Source organism: Raphanus sativus, chromosome 2, assembly GCF_000801105.2.
Source record: "Raphanus sativus cultivar WK10039 chromosome 2, ASM80110v3, whole genome shotgun sequence".
Lineage (NCBI taxonomy): Eukaryota > Viridiplantae > Streptophyta > Magnoliopsida > Brassicales > Brassicaceae > Raphanus > Raphanus sativus.
Window position 1 is genome coordinate 18,433,588 of NC_079512.1, and position 15,646 is coordinate 18,449,233.

Genomic DNA, 15,646 nt, shown 5'->3' on the forward strand with positions numbered 1-15,646 from the left:
ATAAAAGTTATTCACAATCAAAAAAACAAAAGAAAAAGATGGTAACCAGCGGTAAGATCCATCAACAACCGATTTCAACTATGATTAAGAAATATATTTTAGAAACAAGTTAGATAGAACTCGGAAGATATGGAAATTTTATCTTATTACTATTTATACATATACATATTTGTTAGAATATTATGTGCATTATTATATTTAAAACTAGTTTAACCATGTTATCAAAATAATTGATTAGAGTTTTGAAATATATATTATTAACTAACTTATAAATTATTTCTTAAAATAATTTTGTTATACATATTTAAATTATTATATATTTATAATATTGTATTACTAAATAATTTTTTATTTTGTTTTTTAGATATTTACATTTTTATTTGTTATGTATACATATTTAAATTATGATGGTTTAGTATACATGTAAATCTAGATGATGAAGACATTTTTAGTAAATTTATATTTATTTTAAAAGTAAATTTTCATTTGAAAATAATAGAAATATAAATTTATTAAATTTATTATTGTAGTATTTTTATTGTTTAATTTCCATATTAATATTCTTTAACCAACAGAATTCATCAACATAGTGACATACTATTTCTAGTGGACCTCATTGGTTATCTCAATAATATGTAAAACATTTATTTTTCGGCCAGACCCACCAATTATAGTAAGCTTATTATATCCAATTATTTTTTGTCGGCCAGACCTACCAACCATTGTAGACATATTATAACCAATTAATTTTGGCCCATGAAATTTTGATCTCGAGTTAGGGTTATGCGCGACTCTCATGGCCTCCCAGGAGCTTGGACATCGGATCATGTAATAAGCGTTGGATCCTCTTGAGGCCAGCGTCTACTGGAAGCTCCTTAAGACGTTTTTTCTGTTCTTGCACTCTTTTCGGCATCTATTATATTATTTGGTCGAACTTCACTGTCTCCTTTTCCATCAAACTCTCTATTCTTCTAAAAATATTTTTTTGTTTGCTTATCTCTGGGTCACCTCATGCTCCAAATCAAGAAAAGGGATAATCGTTTCGTGTTTGATTCATTACAAATCATATATTGCCCACCATGGTGAATGGTCAAATCATCTATTTCCCGGCAGATATAGAGCTCCATAGTCAGTTTAAAAAGAAAAATGATAAACAACGGCGTCAACCCTAAACGGTTTCGGAAAACTTTTGAAAATGATGACATAAGTCGGTAATCTTCATCAGACCACCTGGCCCATATTGTTGTGGGAACCGAAATTCGCACCGTCAAATTATCGTATAAATAAGAAAACTAGTAAAACCCTAATTTTCTAGAGGTCCCGGATTTCTGCGGAGCCAACGACAAGTGACCAAATAGACGCAGAAATTATGAGAAGATAGCAAACAAATTTAGAAAGAACAATAGATCTTATTTCAAATCCGCGTAAGAGCATTGCGGGCATTACAAGGGATTATAAAGGCTTTAGCCGCAGGTGCAGTCAGCGAGTTATCTAGCTCTAGCGACCTAAAACCTTAAACCTAATTGGATCGCAGCTCGATAACAAAATACGAAAAAGATACATAAACGGTTTTTGATTGATTTCGGACTGAACCTTATTAAAGGCTGCCTACGTACCCCTTTCGAGGATTAAGTCGAACGTAGTTCAATTGATAGAGCTGGACAAGAGATCGAACTGCCTGGGCGAGTTCGTCTAATAATTGAGTGCCAGTCATAGAAACCGAACTTGTCGAGAATAAAGCCTAAGTTTCTAAGTGCCGAGAATTATGAGTCTAAAAGAGTTGTCCCTTTTTGCCTCTCATCTTGAACCCCTTATATACTCCCTCCTAGGTCGGTTTACGTCTTCCTCTTTTTCCCTTAAGCCATCATAGTCCAAAAAATGGAGATATTTTATTTTTCCGTCCTTCATGATTATCTGCGGAAACTTTCCATTTATCCGCGGAATTTGACGTTTATCTTCCAAGCATAAACTGTCATAGGGCTTATGGGTTTAAGAAATCGTAAGCGGGCCTCGAATCAAGTTTAGAACTCTTTGGACCGTCTTTTGATTCGAGACGTTCGTTACGGTTTCTTCGATAAAGTTAATTTTCCGCGGTTTTATCGTAAACCAGACTGATGACCCCATTTGATCAAAAATCAAGAAATGGTTAAGCTGTGGTTTGCGGAAGGTTGTAGTGAGGGGAGTCGAGACTGCATAGTTTTACTTCGTATTATCGTTTCGGAAGATTTCGGATGCTACGTAAAGACCGTGTGGTACGCATGTTCGGTCGCTATAGCGACCGAGCTTGTCTTTGGGTTCAGTCGCTTGTGTTTGGGCTCAGTCGCTATAGCGACCGAGCTTGTGCTTATAGCGACCGAGCCGGGCGTTCCTTTGGCTGCTTCCCGATGATTGAGTCAAGCCTTTCGTGTTGTTGATCTTTTGTTTTTTTGAGTGATTGTGTTTTTTAACAAAGATACGATCTAATCGTAGAGTTCTTCGTAAGTATTCGATCTTTACGATTTTTTTTCGTAAAGAAAACAAAGACGTATATTTTTATCGAATGTTTTGATACTAACTTCGTCGTCAACACAAACCATTGGAGCTTGTTTCGACGCTGCAGGCAAATCTATTCAAGAATTTTATCGTAAAAATTGGGTTAAGTCCAAATCAATTGTTTAGGAAGTTCACGTGTCACATTCTCAGTTTTCTATTTGATGAGGTGTCCTCAAGAAAAGAGAAACTCTCTTTCTTTATATAATAAGATATAATATGTGAACTAATTTTTCAAATATATTTCTGAGGTTTTTAAATAAAAATGGACAAGAAAAAACAAACTACTTTTTATTTTTTAATTTAGTAAGTATTTCTCTATAATACAATTAACATTATAATTTGAAGCCTTGTTTTGATGATATTATAACGAGTACAGTTGCAAAATTTTGGTGGAGTCCTGGAGGAAGTACTAAAGGCTTACACTGGAAATCATGGGATAAGGTGTGTCTCCCTAAGGAAGAGGGCGGACTGGGTTTTAAGGATATTATGAATTTTAATACGGCGATGCTTGGAAAACAACTTTGGCGGCTAATTAACAAGCCAAATACTCTTTTTCAAGAGTTTTTAAGGGTCGGTACTTCAGGAACGCTTCACCCCTGGAACCGATCCGTTCTTACTCCCCGTCATATGGCTGGAGGAGTATCGTATCAGCTAGATCTCTGGTTAGCAAAGGACTAATCAAAAGGGTGGGAACAGGGTCATCTATCTCAGTATGGAATGATCCATGGCTCCCAACCACTCGCCCGAGACCAGCAAACAAAAATCAACACAATTTGTTTCCGGAACTTACGGTGGATTCTTTTATTATTCCAGGTTCTAGGACTTGGAATTCTCAAGCCATCCGGGCTTTGGTGGACCCGCAGGATGCGAAGATTATTGAGAGTATACCACTCAGCAAAAATAACATGGAAGATAAGGATGGTTGGCATTTTACTAATAATGGAAGATATACGGTTAAATCAGGCTACGAGGTGGAAAGGGTCTACCCAGATAAAGGAAAACCGCCACTTCTCTTTGGCCCGACAGTGGATGGCTTGAAAGCCCATTGTTGGCAGGTGAGGTGCCCACCAAAAATGAAGAACTTTTTATGGCAGATTGTATCAGGGTGTATTGCGGTGAAAAAGAATCTTAAAGCCCGAGGTTTGCATGGGGATATTGGGTGTGATAGATGTGGGCACGCTGAGGAATCATTAAACCACGTATTTTTTGAGTGTCCTCCAGCTCGACAGGTATGGGCACTATCAAAGATACCAACAAATCCAGATATCTTTCCTACGGAAGCACTGTTCACAAATATGGATCATTTATTCTGGCGAGTTCTCCCAAAGATGAATGATCATCAATTTGTATGGATACTATGGTATATTTGGAAGGCACGGAACAATAAGGTGTTTAGTAATCTGGATGTGGATGCATTGGATACACTAAAATTGGCAGAAACGGAATCTACCATGTGGGCTGCGGCACAAGAATTAGATGTAAGAAGAAATCTTCCGCACCAGGTACATCAACCTATCACAATTCCAGGAAGATGGTGTTTCATTGATGGTTCGTGGAAGGATAAGGATTCTTTCTCGGGACAGGGTTGGTATAGCACTTTAGAGGGATTCGAGGGATTAATGGGGGCACGAAATGTTCGAGCCAGTATATCACCCCTACACTCGGAGGTGGAAGCTTTGGTTTGGGCAATGGAGTGTATGAGAAATTTGCGACAGTTTCAGGTTACGTTTGCAACGGATTGTTCTCGGTTGGTGAAGATGGTTTCGGAACCAGAGGAGTGGCCAGCGTTTGCAAGTTATCTGGAGGATATTAAGAGTCTACAAAGTAGCTTCCAAAGTTCACAGCTTATTCATGTACCACGAACGGAGAATACAATGGCGGATCGTTTAGCACGCAGTGCTAGACAACAATCGTCTTTCGTCGTTCACATGGATGCGGAGCTACCAGTTTGGTGTGCAGAGTCTATATGAGTCTGTGTTGTTGATGACAAAAAAAAAAATATATGAGTAAATGTTTAGTTAGTAGGTTACTACAAATTTTTATATCATCCATAAATAATTTAAAATCTTAATGTGAGATAAACTAACATAAGATCACATGAAATTTCTTGAATACATAAAAACAACACATAAAAATCAAAACATAACAAAACTATAAAACTTGATGTAAAAAACATGTTGAGTAATGAATGGGTAAACTTTTCAAATTTATTATATGTAATTGTTGTTGAAAGTTTTCTCTTCATTTTGCTAAAAGATCCAACTGTTTTATCCATAATATACATGTGTATATATATACATATATATAATATATATAGTAACAATAACTTATACGACTTCTTATACTTCACAATTATCTCATGCTATCTCCTTCACCTTATGCAGCTTATGCTCCGGTATCATTGGAAAATCATGGTGCTCGTTATGGTATCCAACACTCCATGTTAGCAGATTCAGTGGACCGTAACATGAATGTCTTTTGGCTTGGATTAAAAACATAACATTCTAAGATAAAATGTTCAACCATTTGATGCATTCCACCTCCAACAAACGTTGAAAAGATTAGATCGGCAAAATATCTTCATCCGAAGAAGAAAATCAGAGATACATCTAAACCGATCTGAATAATAAAGTTGACAAATTCCCAATAATATGGTGGTTTCTGTTTAATGGATAATAGTATAAGAGCGTAGAAGAAGAGTTATAACAAAATCTAAATGATTTTGACAAATATGTTTGTTACTAGATAAGCTTCAGTGTAAATTGGCACATCCATATCAACATTGTCTACTCCTTGGAACCTGTGGTCCTCAGTATCGTATTTTGGAATGTTACCGACATTGGTATACTGATTGGTGTAGTGTCAACATTACCAAGCCATCGATTGTAAATAGGAGTTGAAAAGGCGAGATTGTGACTTAGCTTGTGGATTGCTAAGAAGAAATAAGTTTTTATTTACTAATAATAAGTTTTTATTGCTAAGATTCTCGAGCTCTCTAGTGAAGCCATTCAGTAGCCAGGACAATTACAAATTTAAGAAGTGAATTTGTTGGATCCTCATCCACATCAGGCAAATGTCCTGGCTACTGAATGGCTTTCACTAGAGAGCTCTAGAATCTGCTTGATTGATGGAGCATAAAGGGCATAAGATAAGTTCTCAGGACAGGGTTAATTCTATAGAATAAATGGTTCAACTGAAAAGATGACGGGAGCTATGAATCTCCGAAGAAGCTTATTTGCTTTGCATGCTGAATGTCAATCTTTGATATGGGCTATGGAGTGTATGAAGACTCTCAATTTCTCAGACGTAATTTTTGTAACAGACTTTTTTCAACTGGCGAAAATGGTATCATCACCCGGAAAATGACCAGCTTTTACTAAACATTTGGAGAAGTTCCAGCGTAGTAAAACTTTTTTTATTCCTTCAGGATCTGACATATTTCAAGGGCGCATAATCTTATGGCGGACAAGCTGGCACGTGGTGCGAGGTATTCTCCTTCTGCTATGTTATATGTCGATTCTATGTTTCCGATTTGGTTCTCTGATCCGGATAAACGTAGATCATAGTTTGTTTTCTTTGTTGTAAAAAAAAAGAGAAGAGAATTTGTTGATCTGTCATATTCTTCATAATTTAGGTTTAATCATATTTAATGATCAATAATTTTAGTGGTTTAGCTAATAATTTATTATTATTTTTAGAATAATTAAAAATATTCTAACGATATATAAAGGACAATTCTTCTACATAGACCATTTTCAATTTTTATCACAAAAGAGTCTTTAAGGAGGAAAATGGTAAAATATTTTATTTAATAGTTAAAACACCCTTATATTCTAGATATACAAATACATATAAATAAATAAAAAACTAAATTTTATATATATTTTTTATATATATAATTTCGATTTTTTATAATTGTTTTTTGAAATTTTCTTTTTCGAAATTGTTTCTAATTGTTTTTCAAATTTTATTTTTGAAAAAATGATTTTTGAAACTATTTTTAAAATTCTTATTTTTAGTTTTAAATATTTATTTATTGTTTTATAAAATTTTAAACTTTTATCTTAAAATCTCACCTGTTAACTCTGAATCATAACGTCTAGATTAGTTACCCTTATGAATATAAGTGCATATTTATATTTTTAACGAAAATATTTGAATTATTTTGATTATTTGAGACAGACAAAAAAGTTTTAGTGATATCATAGGATAATTCTCTAGTATAAATAACCTAAATTATGGAGAATACAAAAAAATAAACGAAACTAAAATTATTAAAAAGAAATAAATAAATAAATTATCTAAAATTAGAGAAAATGTGAGAAATAGATAATAAAGAATAATAAAAAAAGTAAAATAACCTAATACAACTATAGAGAAACTAACAAAAAAAAAGCAAAATTAATTCATAATCAAAATGTATAGTGCTAATTAAATTGTATAATCAAAATGATGCAGAAAAATAAGAAAGTATACATTGACTCAGATCTGAGATAACAGAAGATCCATATAAATCGAAAATCAAATTCGCCGACGGTTACTCGATCCGGTTCCAACTTCCTCCTACACGTTCTCAAGCCCATCGACCTCAAAATGACGAAAACGCCCCTCACCGTCGTCGTCCTCCTCCTCTTCCTCCTCATCTCCGCCGCCGTTCCTCCTTCCACGGCCGAGATCAAATCCCTCGTCATCTCCGACGACGCTCGCCCCATGATCCTCTTCGAGAAATTCGGATTCACGCACACCGGCCACGTCACCGTCTCAGTCTCCTCCGTCTCCGTCGTCTCCACCTCCCCAGATCCGAATCCAGATCCGTCTCGCCTCGGCTTCTTCCTCCTCTCCGAAGAGTCCCTCCTCCAGGTCCTCCTCGAGATCCAGCAGAACCCTAGGTTCTGCGTCCTCGATTCGCACTACGTCACGCATCTATTCACCTTCAGAGATCTATCTCCTCCTCCGAACTCTCGATTCAACCACTCGTACCCCGTGACTTCCCCCAACGAGTACTCTCTCTTCTTCGCGAACTGCGCTCCCGAGACTAAAGTCTCCATGGCGGTTCGAACCGAGATGTACAACAAAGATCCGAACGGATCTAAAGACTACTTACCCGCCGGAGCCACGCAGCTACCGTCTCTCTACTCCTTCTTCTTCCTCTGCTACGCAACCTTCCTCGGCTACTGGGGATACACTTGCTATACCAACAAGCGAGTCGTTCACCGGATCCATCTCCTCATGGCAGGTCTGCTTCTAATCAAATCGTTGAATCTGATCTGTGCAGCTGAAGACAAACACTACGTGAAGATCACGGGGACGCCTCACGGATGGGACATACTCTTCTACATCTTCCAGTTCATCAGAGTCGTGCTCCTCTTCACCGTGATCATCTTGATCGGAACGGGATGGTCGTTCTTGAAGCCGTTCTTGCAGGAGAAGGAGAAGAACGTGTTGATGATTGTGATCCCTCTTCAGGTGCTTGCCAACATTGCTTCGATCGTGATCGGTGAGACCGGACCTTTTATTAAGGATTGGGTCACGTGGAACCAAGTGTTCTTGCTTGTTGATATCATATGCTGCTGTGCGATTATCTTCCCTATCGTATGGTCGATTAGAGCGTTGAGGGAAACGTCGAAAACCGATGGTAAAGCGGCCAGGAACTTGTCGAAGCTGACGTTGTTTAGGCAGTTCTACATTGTTGTCATTGGGTATCTTTACTTCACGAGGATCGTGGTGTTTGCGCTTAAGACGATTGCGGCTTATAAGTACCAGTGGGTGAGTTTTGCGGCGGAGGAGATTGTGAGTTTGGTGTTCTATGTGATCATGTTTTATATGTTTAGGCCTGAGGAGAAGAATGAGTACTTTGCTGTTGATGATGATGAAGAAGAAGCTGCTGCTATTGCCCTTAGAGACGATGAGTTTGAGCTTTGAGATAAAAAAAGGCAAAAGAAGTCTGAGGCTCTGGAAGACACAGAGTATGTCTTATGTTAATGTCGGCTAATATTGCAACTACCTTTTTTTTTTGTTTCCTGTGTGTTAAATTTTGTTCTTTTTTACATTGAAAACTCCATTGTTACAAACGTTCAACACTTTTTTATAGCTTTAATCGTTGCAAATTCAAGAAACAATTATATTGTGTATAGTTTGTATAGAATCCCAAAACGTTCAGTGACCAGCCCATCCGAGCTAGCTACTGGACTAATAAACCATGGGCATTGTTCGTACACCAATAGGTCTAAGACTACTTCTTGTCCTTCAACTGAGACATGCATATGAGGTTGTAAGTGATTGGAACATACTGTCCGTTTGAGCTGGTTCCTATAAGAAGTGTGCTTAGACGGAGGGCCCTTGTCTAAGGCAGGCCTAGATTCCAAATTATGTCGAGAAGATCGTCCTGTTTGTGTATTCCACACTGAGTGAATAGATTCAGTGATAAATGTTTGTAGCTCAATGGAAATCTGTATATCAGATATTACTGCAACATCTACCCAGAGGGCTTCTATATAATGAATGGATGATGCTTTCCAGATATGATGCCATTACTCAGAGAAAGCAAACTCATCAAAAAGCTCATTTCAATTGCGGACGAACATGCAATGCAGTCAACTCCTGGTGAAATCACGTGCGGCCGCGTCTTCTTCCCTCCAAACGCTGCCGTTTTGGTCACGAAAATAAATATAAAATATAAAATTTAACTGGTTGACAACCGGTTCGATCGGTTTAATAATTGGGCGAGAATTTTGGTTTTAAAGACGGCCGTGAAAGCTTCTTCAGAGTATTCCGCCGTCGGAAATTGCAATGGGAGGAGGAGGCATGGAGGAGCTGACGGAAGACGAGAAGAGAGCTCTGAGAGGAAGCAAATTCGCTCCGCTTACTTCTCTTCCCTCCACTTCTCGCTCTCAGCCGCCCAGATTGGCTCATCCAGGTGGACCCTTGAAAACGAACAAGGCGGCTGCTTTAGCCAAGTTTCTAGAACGGAAGCTGCAAGATCCCAATGGGCTGTCTTCCATTGATCCTGATCTTATCGAATTAGCCGTCAAAAACGCCAGAGACACCGTTATTTCCAGTGAGTATTTACAAAAAAAACAAGATCCTTTTGATAATATTATATATGTCTCAAAGTTGTGATTTTGGAATGGGAATGAAAACGGGATTTAGTTTGTCAGAGAGGCTTATAGCATTATAGTCCCCGTTGATAGCTCTAAGCATTAGCAGAGAGCTGAGGTGAGGTGCTGATGAGGTGTAATCTTGTTTAGATACTCAGTAACACGCCTTATCGGTTAGTTGCTAGAGGAATGAGTTAAACTCACTCTTAAATTAGGCTAGGATGTTGGTTTGTGCTTAGGAGAGTTTAGGTTGTTGATCTAGAATTCAAACCAGGGTTCAATTTCTATCCTTTGGTAATTTACTTTAAGTTTGTTCTCTCTTCATCTTCTGTAATTGATTCAAAAGCGTGAATAAAAGGAGAATCACGTCTGGTTCTCATCTGCACTCCTAGATTTTGGTTGGCATTAGGGTTGAGAGATAGGCACACAAGTTCTTCCGAGATTTTGTATGCAAGCCCAACTCTAACCTTCTAGGAGAAGTATGAAAAGTGGGAAACGGTTTTCACACTATAAGTCCATTGTAAATTTGTAACTGTGAACTCAAGTATAGCTCACTTAAAAGTTCAGAATAATATTATTCCTAGAGGTCGGTGAAAACAACATAGCATACTAACACGGGGAGATTTGCTTTTATCGGAACCTGGCACCTGCATCTGTTATGTTGTTGTTGAGGACTACATATATGGCAGAATTAGTTTATTTCAAAGCTCTGTTAATATCGGAATGTGAAGGCATAGTCTTTATGGTACTCTACTGGTCTCAGGTGGGGCTTCGAGTTCAGGAAGAAGAATCCAACACGTTGCCTCATTTGAAGACGTCGAGGTATCTGATTCTCTCTACTATCTTTCCTTCTATATAAGTATGAAATATGTTCTACTGACCAGTTCTTGCGCCTTGTTCGTCATGTTATAGGTATCTTCTGATGATGATAAGATAGAGAACATTAAGCTTACCAAAAAGAAAAAGAAGAAAAACGCAAAGAAGCAAAAAGAAGAGAAAAAGAAGAAGAAAAACAAAAAGCATAAGGTTTATCTCCCTCCCCATCTTTTTTCCTTATTTCATCTTTCTATTTGCTTTTTATTTTCCCAACACGATTTTATAAAAGTCTATTTACGTTACTTGGTGGATTCCTTCACTGATATCTGCGTGTGCTAATCTTTTTTGAAAGCAACAGATCATAGTCGATGAAGATGCCAAGTTGAAGAGACCCAATAAGAAGTTGAAGCTTTAGTGTCCCTTTTTTTGATTATACATTACTACTGGTCACAATTGATAAAGATGGACTAGGGTCATGAGCTTTCTTGTTTTAACCGTTATTATTTATAAAAAAAAACTGAGACTCGACTCGTTTGTGGGTTTTGGAATTGGAACAAATAGCTTCATGAATCTGTATTTTTTTCTTTAATAGTTGAATTGTGTTTTTAGCCTTTTTATCATAGTTATGAGACCAGTTCCAATGAATAATGATCTGCATAAAGCTCATTGCAGGGCTGTTTACATAACATAGATCATGGGTTTAAGTGTGTTATGTAGTTTTGTACTACTTTCAAGGTACACAGAGAGGCGAGACAATAATAATAAAAGTGACCTCGCCGACATTTGGTAGATGAGAGAGGATACGAATGTTATGGTCCAAAAGATCTTTAGGAGAATAAAAGCTGCTCGCATGTGGCCAATACCTCTCCAAGTCAAAACCTTCGAGTTCTGTTTTTTAATTATTCCATAGAGAGAGAACTGCTTTTATATTTATCAACCTCCATAAAACCATGCTTATGAGTTGTAATAAATGCCTTATTTAGCGACAAAACAAACAACAAAAATGTCTTCATCTTGATCTTCATTTAACATCAAGATCCGAATATGTTTCACATGTCCTTGTTACGCGGCCTCAATTATTTTCAAGGCAACCAAAAAAAAAATAATAATAATAATAATAATAATAATAATAATAATAATAATAATAATAAATAATATAATAATAATAATAATAATAATAATAATAATACGTGATGATATTCAAATGTTCCATATTCATGCATTCAACTTGTCGCTTAAACTCGTATGATAGTCTGCTACATATCAATTAGGCCTGGGCATTTTACCCGGACCCGAAGACCCGACCCGAAACCGATCCGAAAAACCCGGTCCGGGTAGAAACCGACCAGATCAAATTATCTTATCGGGTCTTGTTGTAGAGGACCCGCGGGTCTTGGATCCGACCCGACCCAAACCCGAAACTCGGCGGGTACCCGAATTAATAATATAAATTAAATAAAATGAATTAATGGGGAGTCGAAGACGGGTTATTTGTCTATAGGAGACAACCAATTATTGTTCTATCTCGCATAGTTTAGTATATATACACATTTTAATATAATAAAACACACAAATTTTAAATAAAATGTCAAATATTTTCAGATATATTAATATTTTTAGTTTTTTTTGTATTTTTAGATATTTTTTAGGTCGAACCCGAACCGAACCCGACCCGAACCCGACCCAAAACCGAACCGATAAATTCTAGTTACTCGAATGGTCCAACTATATAAGACCCGACCCGACCCGAACCGACCCGGAACCGAAAATTTGAAATTACCCTATTGGGTCCTAAACTCCTAGACCCGAAAGATCCGGACCCGAAAGGATCCAGCCCAAACCCGACCCGACGACCCGAATGCCCAGGCCTAATATCAATACCATTAAAACAGAATCATTCCCAAATTATACCCTTAATGAATGTTTTAAATTTTCCAAAAATGTCTTTAATGATATGAACAAACAAAAAAAAATCATTAATGGCATTATTGTCTTTCGATTTTGTGGGCCTATTTTAATATTTAGATGTACTTACTAACTAATTAAATGGGTTATGTTTTTATATAATCAATTTCAAATTCCATAAACTTTTTAATATCAATACCACAAATTAAAGTCTGCAATAATTTTAATAAGGTTATATTAGAGATTGAAATTTTGTAACTATACGAGGATAAGACTTAATCAAAAATATTATTGGCCAATTTATATGTTTAGCAATATTTTATATAAATTATAAATCTTTAAAATTATATAATGGTCCAAGTAAGAATTTCGGATAAAAGTATAAAACCACTGCTTAACTTATTTACAAACATAAAACGGTTGTGACGCATTTTAAATTTCATCCTACTGTACATACTATAACAAACCCGCATAATTAAAACTTGATCATGTCACAGTTTATATAATTAAAACGAAGAATTATCAATCTTTATATTGAAAAAACAACAAAAAAATACCCGCCTTTTTAAGGGCGGATCAGAATCTAGTAGTTGTTTTAAAACTACCCATGTCTCTTTGAGAAAGAGATCCTATGTTTTTGCTTCTCTTTGTCTTAGCACAAAATTTTATGCTATGATGACTTTTTGTCCTTTGTAATCAATCATCCAAAGCATTAAAGTTTACGGTTCCATAGAAATATCGGAAGTGGTAATACTATATGCTGTCTCCAGTGTGAAGTGACTTTTAAACGATTGGTGTTGAGTGCGATTCACACTCTTTGCGTGAGCGTGCAAGAATATACTTTCCGTAATCTCCTCGATATCTTTTATTGGCGTTAAAACCTTGTTCAATTTCCTCTAGACAATTAAATTTAAGCTGAAATCAGAATCAAGACAAAAACTGCAAACTCTTCAAAATGATGGTTAATGTGCAATGTTTTTCTTAGTCGGTTTGCCAATTGTCTCTTAATTTTTTTCTATTATCTTCATAGTTTTGCGTGCAGATAGATATTCATGTCTTTTAACCAAAGAAAGTTTAATCTAGTGCTGGAACGGTGATAATCGTCCCAACGAAGTTGAATCTCATCCTCCTAGTTCAAGATCTTTGGGATAGGATGATCAACGTCCAGTAAAGATACAGACAAATGATGCTTGTTAATATTCATTTGGAATTTCTCAATTAACAAAAAAATAATTCTTGTTTAGAACGTTTACCTCTAAATTATTATATATATAATTGTTATTAAAAATTTCACTTAACATATTGGCAGACTCAGCTAGTCCAGAATCTTAGGCGTAGATATAATATCAATACTATTAAACAGAAGCAATATATATCGACTATTTTTTGGACTATCAAAAAAATATAGGTTGGTCCTATTATTTCTTTTCATATATTTATATATATAATTTAATTATCTTTCATATTATTTCTATTCATATATTCATATATCTAATTTAATTGAAATTAATATACACCATGCCTAAAATTAAGAAACTAACTAACTAATCTATTATTTTTTTAAATTAGTGAATTTAATTTATATAAATACGAAATTTCAATAAAAATAAATTATATTATATTTATTAATGTAATAAATAATTATATATGTCTATTAATTAGTATATATACAACTATATATTAATCCAAATGCAAACAAAAAACAATTTCTTCAAAACACTCACTAAATACATAAAAATATAATTCTTATTAAATTAGATATACATATACATAATCTATATATATATATATATATATATGATAAAAAAAATATTGATAGTTCGATACTATTAATATTTAAAACAAGATGAAACATGTTACTTGATATTTTTATGAATATATTTTTACGGATTATTCAAACACAAAAATATTTGTTTAATATTAACTAATTCAACAATATATTAACACAATTATATCATAAAACATAACATTAACATAAATTGATGCAAGAGAGTGTGGATCAATGGTTTAATTAGTTGTAAAACATAATTAATATATATATATATATAATAAAAAAAATATATATATAAAGATTAAAATTACTAAATATTTACATTTTAATGCGAATAATGAAATTAAATTTAAATTTAAAATAAGTCATAAACAGAAAATAAAAAAATCTAATAACATGTGAATAATAAAAGTAAACTAATTAAATAAATGAAAATTATATTTACAAACATAAATCATTAAATTATAATAAAAATATATACAAATTATTGATGCTCACATATATTTCATTTTTAGTATGCATCCTTTCGAATATTGATCTATTATCCTTACAACAAAATGAAAATTTAATTTGACTATAATATTTTAAGTCAAACCGAATTTCATATTGGATCATCTATCAGTTCAACTGGTAGCCAGATCCCCGGTTTTAGTTGTTTTTACGGGTTTATAAGATTTTTAAATAATATTTTTTTTAAACTAAACCGAACTACATACGAGACCACACAATTTGTCAATTTAACTGCGGGTCGGGTCGGATTTTAAAATATAAAGTTTCATTTATAAATCTAAATGTATAAGAATACATATTTATATAAAATAAATTTTGAAATGTTTCGAAAATAATCATACGCTTTGAAAGCGCGGATCAAAATCTAGCAGTATAAAATTTCAGTTTACGAGTTATATCCTAAACTGAAAATCTTTAAGTATTATTAATGTCTAACTAGAGTTTGACCCGCCCTTTCAAAGGGCGGGCAAGATTTCTTTTTTCATCATCCTATGTATTGATTTTCCGCTTTTGTTAAATGTCTGAGATTATTATCAATCTTAAAAGTTTGCATTATGATGATTTTGATCCGCCCTTAAAAGGGCGAGATTTTTTTCGAATGATATAATTTTTTTTTATCTTTGATTGCGTACTTACTTTAAAATGTTACAAATGAAGTGTTATATTCAGTGTTCTGTAACCCGGTCTGAACCCGCAGTTAAACTGATAACATCGATGACTCAATATGTAATCTGGTTAAACTCTATTTAAAAGTTCTATTAAACCCGCAATTTTGATTGCGTACATATTTTTAAATGTTACACATGAAGTGTTATATTTAGTGTTCTGTAACCCGGTCCGGACCTGCAGCTAAACCGATAACATCGATGACTCTATATGTAATCTGGTTAAACTCTATTTCAAAGTTCTATTAAGCCCGCAATTTTGTTGTAATCTTATATACTGGATTATAATTTTTGGCTAGCATTATTATACAAATTAACTATTGTCATTCAACCCGCCATATACTTGATAA

General features: G+C 34.8%; 2 protein-coding genes and 1 pseudogene across 3 annotated transcripts; 2 read left to right on the forward strand and 1 right to left on the reverse strand.

Moving 5' to 3' along the window:
* Positions 1-4,625: 4,625 nt before the first annotated feature.
* Positions 4,626-5,468, reverse strand: LOC130508597 (sphingolipid delta(4)-desaturase DES1-like; annotated as a pseudogene).
* Positions 5,469-6,961: 1,493 nt separating this feature from the next.
* LOC108843235 (protein CANDIDATE G-PROTEIN COUPLED RECEPTOR 7) lies at positions 6,962-8,651 on the forward strand. Its single transcript, XM_018616373.2, has one exon. The coding sequence runs from the start codon at positions 7,126-7,128 to the stop codon at positions 8,452-8,454; it is 1,329 nt and encodes a 442-aa protein (XP_018471875.2). The 5' UTR covers positions 6,962-7,125; the 3' UTR covers positions 8,455-8,651.
* Positions 8,652-9,236: 585 nt separating this feature from the next.
* Positions 9,237-11,056, forward strand: LOC108841378 (uncharacterized). 2 transcript variants are annotated; one of them, XM_057001828.1, is made up of 4 exons: positions 9,237-9,589; positions 10,393-10,451; positions 10,542-10,655; positions 10,798-11,056. In XM_057001828.1, exons 1-4 carry the CDS (start codon positions 9,322-9,324, stop codon positions 10,858-10,860), a joined length of 504 nt encoding a protein of 167 aa, XP_056857808.1. In that variant the 5' UTR covers positions 9,237-9,321; the 3' UTR covers positions 10,861-11,056. The 2 variants fall into 2 exon arrangements, with proteins under 2 accessions (XP_056857808.1, XP_056857814.1); XM_057001834.1 differs by having other exon boundaries at positions 9,239-9,589; positions 10,804-11,056.
* The last annotated feature ends 4,590 nt before the right edge of the window (positions 11,057-15,646 follow it).

Coding starts and splice junctions, on each gene's coding strand:
- LOC108843235 (XM_018616373.2), top strand. CDS start 7,126: ATGACGAAAACGCCCCTCACCGTCGTCGTCCTCCTCCTCTTCCTCCTC.
- LOC108841378 (XM_057001828.1), top strand. CDS start 9,322: ATGGGAGGAGGAGGCATGGAGGAGCTGACGGAAGACGAGAAGAGAGCT. Junction 9,590..10,392: donor CAGAGACACCGTTATTTCCA/GTGAGTATTTAC, acceptor TACTGGTCTCAG/GTGGGGCTTCGAGTTCAGGA. Junction 10,656..10,797: donor AGAAAAACAAAAAGCATAAG/GTTTATCTCCCT, acceptor CTTTTTTGAAAG/CAACAGATCATAGTCGATGA.